We start from the raw sequence: 13,307 nt of genomic DNA on the forward strand, positions 1-13,307 counted from the left end.
TAAAACTAATTGTTTTAGACCTAGAAGATTAAACCATTTGTATTCTAAAAGATTATTATCAATATTATTATTATTAATATTATTCAGCCATCTGTGGTTATTTCAGCCATCAGAAGTAAAAATAAAATGTAAACTATAGCATTCTTACAGAACAGTCTTTATTTAATAAATACTGAAAAAGTAATAAAAAAAATGTTGATATTTAAGTGCAGAATTTTTTATATGTAGGTAAAATATATATGTTCGACAAAAAAGTAGATAAATAATGACAGGTTTATTTAAACCCATTCATTAGAAATAAGTACAGTAATGAACTTAATTTATTTTAGTAATATGGATATATGGATAAATTATATCAATTTGTAGATGCTACATAAGATGCCACATACAAAGTCACTTGTTTGAGTGAGTTATAAAAGTTTCACTGTTGAGACTGAGAAAACATAAAACTCTGGGTAGAAAGGCTAAGTGAATGTAGTTTGGACTTTGTGAAGGAGCTTCATTGTGTCAGAGACACTGAGATAGGATAGATAACCTGCCCTGTAATCCACATACACTCCTATTACAGAGGCACTGTGTCTTTTAGAGGTTTTAGTTTGTTTGTCATTGTGCCAGAATGAACATCTGAACGGAGAACAGTATAAACTCCAAGACTGATTATTGTTCCCAAACCTACACTCATTACCTGTGACTTTTCTGCTAATGCTTTTATATACGACACAGTTATATACAATGTCAAATTTATCTGGATGATCAGGAAAAGACGGGACTGCTTCACTGCAGGTCACTGCACTGTTATTCTCAAACAAGCTGAGGTGTCCGTTAGCTGTGTTGGGATCCAATGTGAGCTGCAAAAAAAAGGAAAGAAAATAATTGCAAAATAAGCGAGGCCCTGTTTTTTATTGACAAAATGTATGTTATTATCTTTAATTATTAAATAAACATATATCTTTATTAAATGTACATGTGTCTTATGAATAGTGATTATGATAATATTTGGTCAATCTCACATTTTTCATTCTGGGTTACTGAACAAAATATTAATGTTCAAGCCCCAGCACCACTAAACTGTCAGTCTCTTTAAGCGAGGTTCATAACCTTCTCTTCTCTAGAGGCTGACCCTGAGCTCTGACCCCAGCTACCTAACAAGCTGAGAATATATACACAAGAAAAGAAAATAGTCTCCTTACACTCTAGGAAATATTATCTGCTTCTAGACTCAGGGGGGACAGGATATTGTCTTCTGTCCTCTATTATAACAAAGAATCATGTTATAAAGCATACTATATAACAAGTTAAAGAGAGTATATTTATAGTGACATTAATAATCATAGACAATATCCTAACAGTGCACATACATTGTGTACAAAAACAGAACTTTGGTTATGTGATTAAAGTCTGGGTTTTGTGTCCACATTGACATTGATCATATCTTTAACATGGGAAGGCTGTATCTTTATCTAGGTTAACTAACTATATAGACCTTCCTGACTTACAAGATTAACACAGCAGCTTTATCGAGACAGTTTCTTCAAAATTTGTTCCTGACTTTTATATGGGAAATGCAGCAACATTTATATTTCATACCAATCTAAAAAAAAAATGTCTTACTGTGTAAAAGTAGAAAAACAATAAATGAAAACAAATGACAGAAACAAATAACTGAACATAACTGAAAAATAAAATTGATCTAAAATGTTCCAGAGTGAAAACTTTATAAAAAGTGCTTAACCAGAAATTGTTATATACAGAAAGTATAGCCCTATAAATAAACACTTTCCAATACTGGCCCAGTATTTGTACATATCAGTGCGTCCTTCTACATCTTTCTACCACTTTAAGGAAACAAGGTAGAAAGATGTAGAAGGACGCTCTGATATGTTGCAAATAAATTGTTTCCTCTAAATAGAGTATTATTGTATCGTGTATAAAAAAAACGTTATTAACAAATGTCTTAGTTTTTTTTTTTTAACTGTTTACCTCCTAACAGTGTTTTAGACTAATAGCACTGCTGTTATTTGATGTACAGTTGAACTTCTTGGTGTTTGTATCCTAGGCAATGAGAGCAGATATCAAACAGAAGAGGAGAGAGTGATCAGAATTTAGTGGAGATGTGACAATCAGAGCAAAATACTGTAAGTACCTCAGTTAATTATCATCTCAAACTGTAAAAGATCACTGAGATATGATATTAGATTTAACCACGTATAAAAACTGTGTTTTTATCTAGAACACAAGTGGAAGTAAAGCTGCAGCTGGAGTAGCTGTACATGTCTGATTGAAAGATAGCCATCATAAGGAATAGTAACAGGATCATCATTGGCCTCCGAGTTTGTACTGCACTTTCACACATGACAGAAACACACACAGACATCTGAGTGTCTCAGTGTACTTCCTCTTCCTGGTCTGAGTTAGTGTACTTTCTAAGAGTGTACTTCCTCTTCCTTGTGCAGCGTGTCTCTGGTGAATGAATCACCAGAATATACACTCTAAAAACTGCTGGGTTGAAAACAACCCAATTTGGGTTATTTTGGCAACCCAGCGCTGGGTCAAAAATGGACGTACCCACCGCTGGGTTATTTTAGCCCAGCTAGTTGGGTTATCATGTTTAACCCAGCATGCTGGGTTGTGATTGTAACCCAACTATTAGTTAAAAATGACGACACTGCTGGGTTGAATTTAACCCAAAATGGGTCAGAAATGTAACTTTTATTTTAAGTCAAATTTTAAATTGAATCTACAGCAATACTTACTTCGGTAATCAAACCCCACCCACGGGAAACACGGAAGTACTGTATGTGGAAGCAATTTAGGTGATCTAAATAAAATGTCGTCCTTCGTTTTATTAAATAAACCTTACACGTTTTCTTATTTTTGGAAAGGATGTCTAGGCTAAAACAGCAAACCTTAAATCTTATATATAATATGTCTAATATATGGAGCTGATTTCGTCATAACATGTAAAACGCTCGCATTCTATGAAAATGTATCAAATATCACAGTAAATGCATCACTGACCTCAGTCAGAAAAATTTACTTCCAATTAAATGTGTGAGAAATATGAGAACATTTCATGTAACAGTGTACAAGTTAAAGAACACGGAATCCAATAAAACAGCCAGGTCACAGTAATAATAATAATAATAATAATAATAATAATAATAATAATAAAAGTTTATTAACTATACACAGTTTAATTAATAATAATAATAAAAAAAATTACAGTTTGTCTGCAAAAATGAATGCTGGCAGAACTCTTACTGCTGGTGTCTCCTTCCCAGGAAGTCCATACACCAAACTGCCACACCAGGGAACAGTGCTTACTGCCATCAACTAATTACATAGAAAATATTAATGTCAGTCAAAAGGCATTTTATCCAAGAATTGCTCCTAAATTACCCTAAAGATCCTGGGTGTGTCACGAATAAAATGGCGGTCGAACATGTTTAGTTTCAAACCTTAACGTTATTTAGCCTGAGCTGACCTCAGACATTGTTTCAACCTCACAGTAAAGGTAAACAAAATGTAGAAGCAGAGCGGGAAATTGGATGTCCTTACAAAATACGTTACCATCAAGTAAACTCCGCCGTATCAAACCCGTATCTAACACAGAAATCATTTATAATAAAGTAGATTTAACATGTATAAAAGTAATATTTAAAAAGCATTTTATTACTTCCGAGCTCTGATGAAAATGCCACGCGCGCTCTCCTGTTCACTGATCTGGGATCTGTCGTGAGTCGGAGCTCGGCTGTCATTCGGCCGTGAGGTCATCTCAGTTTAACTGACTGAAAGCCTAAATTCCGCATATAACATTCATTTATACAGTAAAGCAGATTTTTTTATGGCTATGAACATCGTTAAATACATATTGAATAACTTACGTTTCAGACAGAATTTCACTCGCTTTCATCTGAAGACGCAAAGATGGCGGCTTCTCGCACAGGTGTCGTCTGATTTTCATGTTAACGTGCATGCTCTCTTTAACGTCCGTGTTCCCAACCCAGCCGCTGGGTTATAGCTCAAGACAATTTTCAACCCAAACTTGGGTTAAAACAGCCAAAAGTCCTACTCAGTGGCCTCAACCCAGCGTTTTTTAGAGTGTAAAATCTGACTCAACGAATTATTCACATTAATCTGAATTTGTATTTCACCAATGAGAAGCTATTGTTATTTAAGTGAAAAGCAAAAGACCTGTATTTGTGTTGAATAAAATTATTCGATATCATTTATTTGTTCTAAAGTGTGTGATGTTTTTTGGCTATTTGTTCTAAAGTGTGTGATGTTTTTTGGCCTTCATCTACTGTGTAGCTGAGAGTTTTTATTTGTATGAGGAACCCAAAAAAAAAAAAAAAAAGTTACTAATATCGTACTAAACAACTAATGAACATAAAAATAGTGTTTTGCTAAAAATAAAAATAATATAGTCATAGAAAGCCTATAAAATATATAATTTAACCTTCTGTTGTCTTCAATATTAACTTTGTCTGGTTTAAATGTTTATATAATGTAAAATTATCCCCCAATTCTGTGTTACTCATTCTAATTAAAATCATTCAAACTTATTACCACAAATTTCTACAATTCATTTTGTCATTTATGGCCAATAGACCTCATTTACATGAAAATTTACATTAAAAAATATATTTTTGATTCCTGCCCCTGCCCTGCAAAATGAAGATGAATACAAAATAGAAAAAACAGGTCAGTATAATGTGCAATGAATGGAAGAAGGTTTTCACTCAAAATCACTCATGATACATGATACAGCGCGTGTTAATGTTTACTGTGTAGATGACAGTATGAAGCGTAGTTATCCATCTGGCCATGAAAAGAGAAAAAAGAAACAAAATGAGAGTGAAATGCGAGAACAGCAATCAGGTAAACTTGTGTTCTCTTCAAGTTTGATGTCAGCAAGAGCAAATAACAGTAAAGTTAAGTTGATTCTGTCTCTAGTCTCTATCTGACTAGCTAAATTAGCTGTGCAGTGCTGACAGTGCATCTCTTGGCCTGTCTGTCTGTCACACAACAATTTATTGCGTGAACATTCGCGTGAATAAACGCCCAAAGGCAACGGTGTTTATAAACGGCAGCTCGATAACCGCGCAGCGCGAGAACATGCGTTCATATGCGCGTGCAATCGTGCACGAAATGACACGCGCGCTTTCCAGCAGCAACATCTGTGTAGGGACCAGTACAAAAAGTAGCGTGATAGCGCTCCTAATGACAATGTTTATAGTCTCTCAATCAAGGTTACAACAACGTTAATGCAATATGGAAACCAATGGATTTACATTGGAATGGGCATAATGCCAGGTCAATATGAATGTACATCCCTCAGTAAATAATAACCATCAGGGATCTAGTATTTATTGTGTTTGCATGTTCTTCCCCAGATTTTGGGTTTTCCTCCTGAGACTTCAGTTTCCGCCTCCCAGTCCAATGACACGCAATGTTTGCTGTTTAGAATCTCTAAATTCTCAGTAGTGTGTGTGTGTAATTGTGCCTTGCAATAAGTTGGCAAGATACTTACAGCATTTTTACTTATCTTACACAGGGTTTATATAATTGAATAGTTTCCAGCTTCAAATAAATGGATTTAATATTAGCAACGTCAATACATATATTGTAATAAATTAATACCTGTCGATATCAAAACTTAAATAGCATAAATGCATGAATTTCTGTGATGTCACGTCCGACCACTGTTTTCACAAATCCTTCAAAACAGCCATGACTATTCAAATTCAAATTTGACATGTACAGTATGACATGTAGTGAAATGTGTTTAATGACTGTTCCTTATACGTTGTACCTAATAAGCCTGAGAGAGCTGGCCTTTAAAGCTATGCTGAGTGATTTATTTGTTTGTTTGCAGGTTTGTTTATTTATATATTTACTAAACTTTAGATTGAACTATTTTAAAATTTTGATTGCTATCACTGGTATTATTATTTTTGAAATATTAGAAACATTTGAACTTGTGTATTAACCAGTCGGGTAACATGTCTGAAAAAATTGTCACTTCTTACCTGACAGTTCTTACCTGACATATTGCATGTATTCAGGTTAATGTACATTTAGACCTTAAATGAGTAGAGATGAACTGACACCTTTTATTAATAATACATCCTATGGAAGCAACGATAGAGCTGGTTTGACTGGTACTTTAACAACAACGCACTTGACACTACAGAGGCTACAGCAACACTGCAGAAGCTACAGACACTCGAAGAGAATAAAGACCACGGAGGAAAAAAAACATGACCGAGCAAGAGGGAAGAGAAGAGAGAACACTGATTTACCTTTTCAGTGCTGGAGAGACCTTGAGAGAGTTTTAAGTGATGCTGAGCTTGCTTTTTTCTTCTGATGGGTGATTATTTTGTGCAACACAAAAAAACCTAGAACCTGTGAGCAGGATAAAATAAAATTGGGATTTGCGTCACATGATCTCTGACATTTCCAAACTGCTTCAGTAAAAAACTGTCTTGTTGCTTTCACAGCTTTTCAAACGTAGCCTCCCTGTCAGCTGCATCAAGAACAGATTGGACTTCAATGGATGAAGCTTCAGGAAGGTAATCTTAAAGATTCCTTATGCCTTGCTTTTTATTTTGGACTAAAGGATATCCTATGCTAAACTGCTTTATTGTTTCATTAAGCAGGCTATTTACAATGGCGTTTTTCAGTGGAGATTAAACTGAAGGAGAATTGTATATTGTGAACTACAGTGGCCTGTAAATGCAAAGCAGAAACAAACAACAACAACAACAACAAAAAAAGAAACAGTTATTCAGAGAACGCAAAAACACAAATTGAAGGTCCTTATTGATCATCACATGCTGATTGAATATCAAAAAAATCACTTTTTGATCTGAATTTGGTCGGGTTAGTGCAGCAAATTAGATCTTACAGTTGCGAGTTAACATTAACTGTGATGTGGATTTAGTTTTGCTGGTTGTTTTCAGATCTAAGGTTTTTAGATTTGTTGTACCGTTTCAAAAATCGTTCATTGTTAGTTGAAGTGTTTTAGATTTTGATGTCATGCCTTTGCAGTTGTTTTTTTTTTTTTTGGTCTCTGTTTTGATTTCCTCTTTTGTCCTTTTATTGTGTCCTTGATTTTTTTGTCCTTGAAATTTATTTATTTATTTATTTTGCCATGTTTTTGCACTTGCAGACCTCTGTAGTGAACAGTTTGTTCTTGCACTTGTCAGGCTTTTGTGCTTTAAGTTTTCCATTTTTACTGTACGATGTACAGACACTATTGATTAAAAGACAAACAAACTACTGTAATATTTGTACAAATAATTTGTGGAAAAATATTTTATTCCTAGAGACGGGATAATGAGGGTGATTTTATGAATAAAGTAATCTAAAGCTATTAGTTTAAACTCCTTAATAAAAATATTAAAGTATCATAGTTGATTAAAGTATCATATTTATATGATACTTTAATATCAAATTCATTAAAGTATTAAAGCATTAAAGCATTTATTCATATCAAAAATATTAAAGTATCATAGTTGTTACATAAATTGGTAAATCAGATTTATTATTTAATCCAGATAGCTAATTCCAGTGTATGTAGTTTGCATAAAAAGTCTTGTTTAAAAAAGTTTCTTTCTGTGTGTTTACAGTGCCTGGGATGACAGACAGTTACCACAAGATGATGCAGCCTCAGCACCAGTGGAGATAGAGTTGGTACATGCTGTTATGTGTGTCACGGTGGACAAATTGTGGATAAATATATTAACCTGCTGGGCTACTGGCTTTCCATATCATGTACTCCTGATACACATCCTAGTACACATCCTAGTCTTTGTATGTGATGGATATCTTCATCATTATAGACTTTCACATACGTTTTGTACCCTGCTTTCATTACATGTACTTAATCCTTTTGATCCTAAATTGGTTTCGCCTGTCTGTCTATATGATGTGGCAGATTAGTGGTTAAGCCTTAGCCAAAGGCATTGGACTACTGATCGGAAGTTCATTCGTTCAAGTCTGTGTTCACCAAGCATTCATTGCTGGGCTCTTGAGCAAGGCCCTTAACCCTTCATTCCTCAGTTGTATAAAATGAGATTAAATGTTGATCAGGATAAGAGCGTCTGCCAAATGCGGTAAATGTAATAAATTATTAGTCACTTTATGACCAAGTTACCGGCAAGTGTCATTGTCTTCAAGCATTTTTGTCATAAAGGCTAAGTAAAATAGTTCACCACCACAATAGATCAAGTCACACAAAAAATGAGCCTGAGGTTAACCAGAAATTGTAATCAATTATTAATGCTATAATGCTAATGTTAATGTTGAACCTAATAGTTAGTTCAATTTATTTTCAGTTAAAACAGTGTGAAGGTGATGCAGGGAGTCCACTGAGATTTATGAGGATATAGATTGGCTATTAGAAATTTGTCCACTCCTTGGTATATTCAAATACTATTACTTTAATGATATTAATCTTAATTTCACACAAGTTTGTCTGATCTGCTGTAACTACAGACTGTGGACCTCTGAAGCAGCTGTTATCAGTAAACACGGTGTATTTCAGGAAACACCACTTGGACTAAGAGGATATAATAGAATCACATTTTCATTTTTGACTTACTTGCCATAATAAATAATCGTTCTGGTGTACGTCACAATTACCAATAAAGCGCAAATGAAGTTTGAATCAGGAAATTTTTTTCTGTATAAAAGATGCTAATTCTCAGCCTTTTTAAATTTTCCTCTATTCAGGTGACTGATAAGTGTTTGCCATGTGGTGGTGGTTGTCAGCCATTGTTGGAAAGCATAGCTGTAACTGTTGACCAGGAACACATGACATTTCAATACGCTAAACAAAAAAGTCTTAGATGCAAACTTAACAATTTTCCTCACCCAATAAAGATATTTTTTTTAATTATTTTTATTTTAGCCAATGGGAAAAATCACAGAAAATTCCAGCATTTCTAGATTAGGTGGGCAGCCTACAGCCAATAGACAATATGTCTGCAGTAGCCCCACACAAAGAAAAAATTTGAAATATTGGTTATGGAGAGAACTTGATTATCTACCGCTGATTGCGCACCTATTATTTGTACCAGCCCACCTTAATGTAACTGGCTGGAACCGGCCCTGATGCACAGAAATGTTTTCAGATATGTTCTGTAATCTAATCTCTTAAACAGATTTATCATTAACATTTTACACTACAATGGGTCTAGCGATGCCCCACCAAAACAGTGAATAGACAATGCAGACAATGCAAACCTTCGGTGATTGAACTTTGATATATTGATTAAATCTATAATATTTGGAGTTAACGATGAACATTTTTGGAATAAGATGTTCAGCAAAGTTCAACAACATCTGTACACAAACAACAATGCAATGGGTTGAAAGATTTCTTAAGATTAAAATAAAAATTGAAGAAATAAGGACGAGCCAACTGAAGAAAGGTCTTGTCTACCAAAAGTATGACATAATTGTTAAACATTTTGAACAAGTGATGTGGCTTGCAGAAAATCTTAAATAAAAAGCTGAATTAAGAAGCTCATAAAGATTAAGCTCTAAATGAAACACCCATAAAAAAAAGATAAGCAAACATTTTAGTTGTTAACAAGCTAATTTTATTAATGGATTCCATGGAGAAAAGTGAAATAAAAGGAGCACAGAAAGGGGCGAGGTGAGGATGTTGTCTCTTCAGACTTACAATCAGCCTTTGCAGCTTTTCAAACATAACTGGTGTAATCTACCTCATCAGACAATAATTTATCAGGAAAACTTTACTGTAGCTTATGCCCTAGTTAAAGGGTCTTGGGAGGCCCCTTGTCATAACTAGAAAACATCATAGACTATTCTTTTGAGGCAAATAAATGTAAAGAAACTATTAACAAACAAATCGGAGTGTTTGTCCGGTTTACAAACAGTCACCAGTTGCAGATACAACTACAGATGACACCTATTACTAGGCATAGGCATTCCTATTTACAATTTACAAGCAGACTATATGCAGCATATAAGAGAGATGAGAGGCTCAGGAGCCCACTACAATGAATTCAAATGAAGCTCAGTCAATCATAACCAAGGACCAGAACTATCTGTTTTATAAAGAAGTGCATAAAGTCTGCCACAGCTTGTGAGACTAGTATTTCTGGATAATCTAAAGCGTCCTCTGTATCTAGAAATTAATATTTAAGGCTTTGAGAGCAAATGGAAAAATGTTGCTTTAGAATAGAGTCATGAGTTCATTCCAATCAGAAACTTCTACTGAATACATACTGTAGATCCTGGACACATTTGAAGGGCTTATAGCAATGCACCTAACCCTGGGCCCATTTCTTCACCCATTTCAACTTTATGGCGGCTTATCACCCTGTCTTGAACAATAGTAAAACTGACACTCTCTCTTGCTGCCACAACCCCATTAAGCAGGAAGTGGACCCCAAGCTCATCCTTCAATCCTCCATCATTGTCATGTTCAATGTGACAAACCATCACTGCAGTATGTGCTCTCTGCCCTTCGACAACAAGCTATCCAGTCGGTCCACACCTCTCCCAGCGCCGGGCACCCAGACATCCAAAGAAATGATTGGCTTCTCCTAACACCTTCTGGCGGGAGTTTCTGCCACCCCGCCTTACTCTAACTCCCAGCGGCTCTGGCCATGGTCCTGAAGTTTGAAAGATTGCGCTCAGCACCGCTGGCCAAGTTGCTGAACCCCCGCCTTTATACTCTCTCTCTTCTTGGCTGCCGATGCAGAGGGCGAAGAGCGTTTTTTTCCTCCATGAATTTGCGGCGGTGCGCAAAAACTTCTCTTTGTCAATCAGAGTCTTCTTTATCTGGCTGTTCTCAGCCTGGAGGATGCTGTGAGTCTCTCGCTCACACTCCTAAAACACACACAGAGCACAAGAGGTGTGAAATAGATTGCTTAAAATTTAATCAAAATTAAAGTCCATATCTTTTTATTAAAGGGGCTGATTAGTGCAAGGCTTTTCTCACTTACATTCACAAGATCGACACACTGCAGCTGTTTATTACTGAGCTGTTTCTCCACGTCCTCCAATGATCCTTTCAGCTTCTTCACCTGTTTTGTCAGATGAGTCTTCTCCACCTCCAGCTGACTGGTCATATCCATATATTTCACAGCTTTAGTAAGAATGGACTGAGAGAAGAACAATTAAAGCTCAGAGACTTTATTTACTCCTACACACATTCAGGCACTTTTAAATACTGACTCATTACTCACGAGAATAATCAAAATGTATTGGCAAAAACTGAGGGAAAATGTGAGGAAACAAGTACACACACATACACAGATTATATATAGAAAATAATCCAGATAAGAAATGTTTACATTCAGTAACTCCTCCTTGTCAATCAGAGTCTCCTTCATAAGGTTGTTCTCAGCCTGGAGGACGGTGTGAGCCTCTCGCTCTCGCTCACACTTGTAAAACACATACAGAGCACAATAGGCATAAATTTGAGTGCTTAACATTAAATCAGAATTAAAGTCCTCAACTTATTACTAAAGGGGCTGATTAGTGCAAGGCTTTTCTTATTTACATTCACAAGATCAACAAACTGCAGGCCTGCTGGTGTAAAGCTCAGTGAATATATATATATATATATATATCTGTCTGTCTGTAATTTTTTTTTTTTTAAAGTCTGTAATTTTTATCATAGGTACTCTTCAACTGTGAGTAACGGAATCTAAAACAAAAATCCAGAAAATCACGTTGTATGATTTTTAAGTAATTAATTTGCATTTTATTGCATGACATATGTATTTGATACATCCGAAAAGCAGAACTTAATATTTGGTACAGAAACCTTTGTTTGCAATTACAGAGGTCATACGTTTCCTGTAGTTCTTGACTAGGTTTGCACACACTGCAGCAGGGATTTTGGCCCACTCCTCCATACAGACCTTCTCCAGATCCTTCAGGTTTCGGGGCTGTCGCTGGGCAATACAGACTTTCAGCTCCCTCCAAAGATTTTCTATTGGTTTCAGGTCTGGAGACTCCAGGACCTTGAGATGCTTCTTATGGAGCCACTCCTTAGTTGCACTGGCTGTGTGTTTTGGGTCGTTGTCATGCTGGAAGACATGCTGGGTTGCCTTCTCACCAAGCTGCTTGCCTATTGTCCAGTAGCCCATCCCAGCCTTGTGCAGGTCTACAATTTTATTCCTGATGTCCTTACACAGCTCTCTGGTCTTGGCCATTGTGGAGAGGTTGGAGTCTGTTTGACTGAGTGTGTGGACAAGTGGTGGCTAGTCAAAAAATAAAAATTGTTCAAACAACTAGTATGCTGGGTGGGGTGGGGAGGGGGGGTATATCCTCCTCTGGCTTTCGGGAAGTTCCATTCAGAGCATTTGACCACAAAATAATATATTTGCTCACTTAGAGAAAGTGGCCCTGGACTCACAGATCTAACAGTGAAACTGATGATCTTGAAAAAAAAAAAAACACAGCACACCAAGTGTTTTTTTCTGTTCACTTACATGCTGATCAGTTGCTGTTATTAATGTTACCAAATCCAAGACTTTTTAGTCCTTTGTACAGAAACCACAACATCTCTCTTTCTCTCTCTCTCTCTCTCTCTCTCTCTCTCTCTCTCTCTCTCTGAAGTGTGAAGTATTTAAGAGAACAGGAAGTGTCAAGGCATTAACAGTCAGACAGTCATCAGTTGGACAGGATGGAGCTCCGTCCACTCTTTGTGATGTTCTGTGAGTAAATGTTTTCTGTGAGTCTTCATTAGTCGTGAAGTTTTGTTTTAACCAAATGATTGTTTGAACAAACCTAATTTCATGTTCTGTGTGATTATTTAATTTGTCTATAGCTAAAGTCTGATATTGAATTTAATGTGAAATTAAATTAAGCTTTTTTGTGGTATGTTAACGTAGTGTGTCAGATCATTCACCAGGACCAGACGTACTGTGTGCCTGGCAGGTCGATTTTTGACAATGTATATCTAATTTGTAACACCTTCGATATCTCCAGTCTATTGGGCTTGAAGACTGGTCTGATTTTCCTAGACCAGGAAAAAGCTTTTGACTGGGTTGAGCATGAATACTTGTGGAAGGTGCTGGAAAGCTTTGGGTTCAACCCTGGTTTCATAGCCATGATCAAGGTGTTGTACAGTTAAATTGAGAGTGTACTGAAGGTCAACGGTGGTTTTTGTGCTCCTTTTAGAGTTTACAGAGGGATCTAGCAGGGCTGTTCACTCTCAGGTATGGTGTACTCTCTAGCGATTGAACCTCTTTTAAACAAGTTAAGGAGTCATCTCTCTGGTTTTAATATTCCACATTTTAATGCCTCTGTATGCT

General features: G+C 36.1%; 1 protein-coding gene across 2 annotated transcripts; it reads right to left on the reverse strand.

Moving 5' to 3' along the window:
* Positions 1–403: 403 nt before the first annotated feature.
* LOC132848937 (tripartite motif-containing protein 16-like) lies at positions 404–4,007 on the reverse strand. Of its 2 annotated transcripts, none has more exons than XR_009648781.1 (4): positions 3,885–4,007; positions 3,677–3,796; positions 3,262–3,333; positions 404–848 (listed from the first exon to the last, which is right to left on the reverse strand). XR_009648781.1 is itself a non-coding variant. In XM_060875047.1 (4 exons), the coding sequence occupies exons 2-4, from the start codon at positions 3,756–3,758 to the stop codon at positions 465–467; spliced, it is 576 nt and encodes a 191-aa protein (XP_060731030.1). In that variant the 5' UTR covers positions 3,759–3,796; positions 3,885–4,007; the 3' UTR covers positions 404–464. The 2 variants fall into 2 exon arrangements, 1 of the variants encoding a protein (XP_060731030.1); XM_060875047.1 differs by having other exon boundaries at positions 3,224–3,333.
* Positions 4,008–13,307: the final 9,300 nt, after the last annotated feature.

Source organism: Tachysurus vachellii, chromosome 7 (assembly GCF_030014155.1).
Source record: "Tachysurus vachellii isolate PV-2020 chromosome 7, HZAU_Pvac_v1, whole genome shotgun sequence".
NCBI lineage: Eukaryota > Metazoa > Chordata > Actinopteri > Siluriformes > Bagridae > Tachysurus > Tachysurus vachellii.

What these genes read in the sequence shown, in the direction of transcription:
- LOC132848937 (XM_060875047.1), bottom strand. Translation starts at nt 3,758, where the DNA reads ATGACAGCCGAGCTCCGACTCACGACAGATCCCAGATCAGTGAACAGG. An exon ending in ATTTTCATCAGAGCTCGGAA is followed by an intron (nt 3,334 to 3,676) that starts GTAATAAAATGC and finishes CTATGTAATTAG; the next exon opens with TTGATGGCAGTAAGCACTGT. An exon ending in TTCATTTTTGCAGACAAACT is followed by an intron (nt 849 to 3,223) that starts GTAATTTTTTTT and finishes TTTTTTTTGCAG; the next exon opens with CTCACATTGGATCCCAACAC.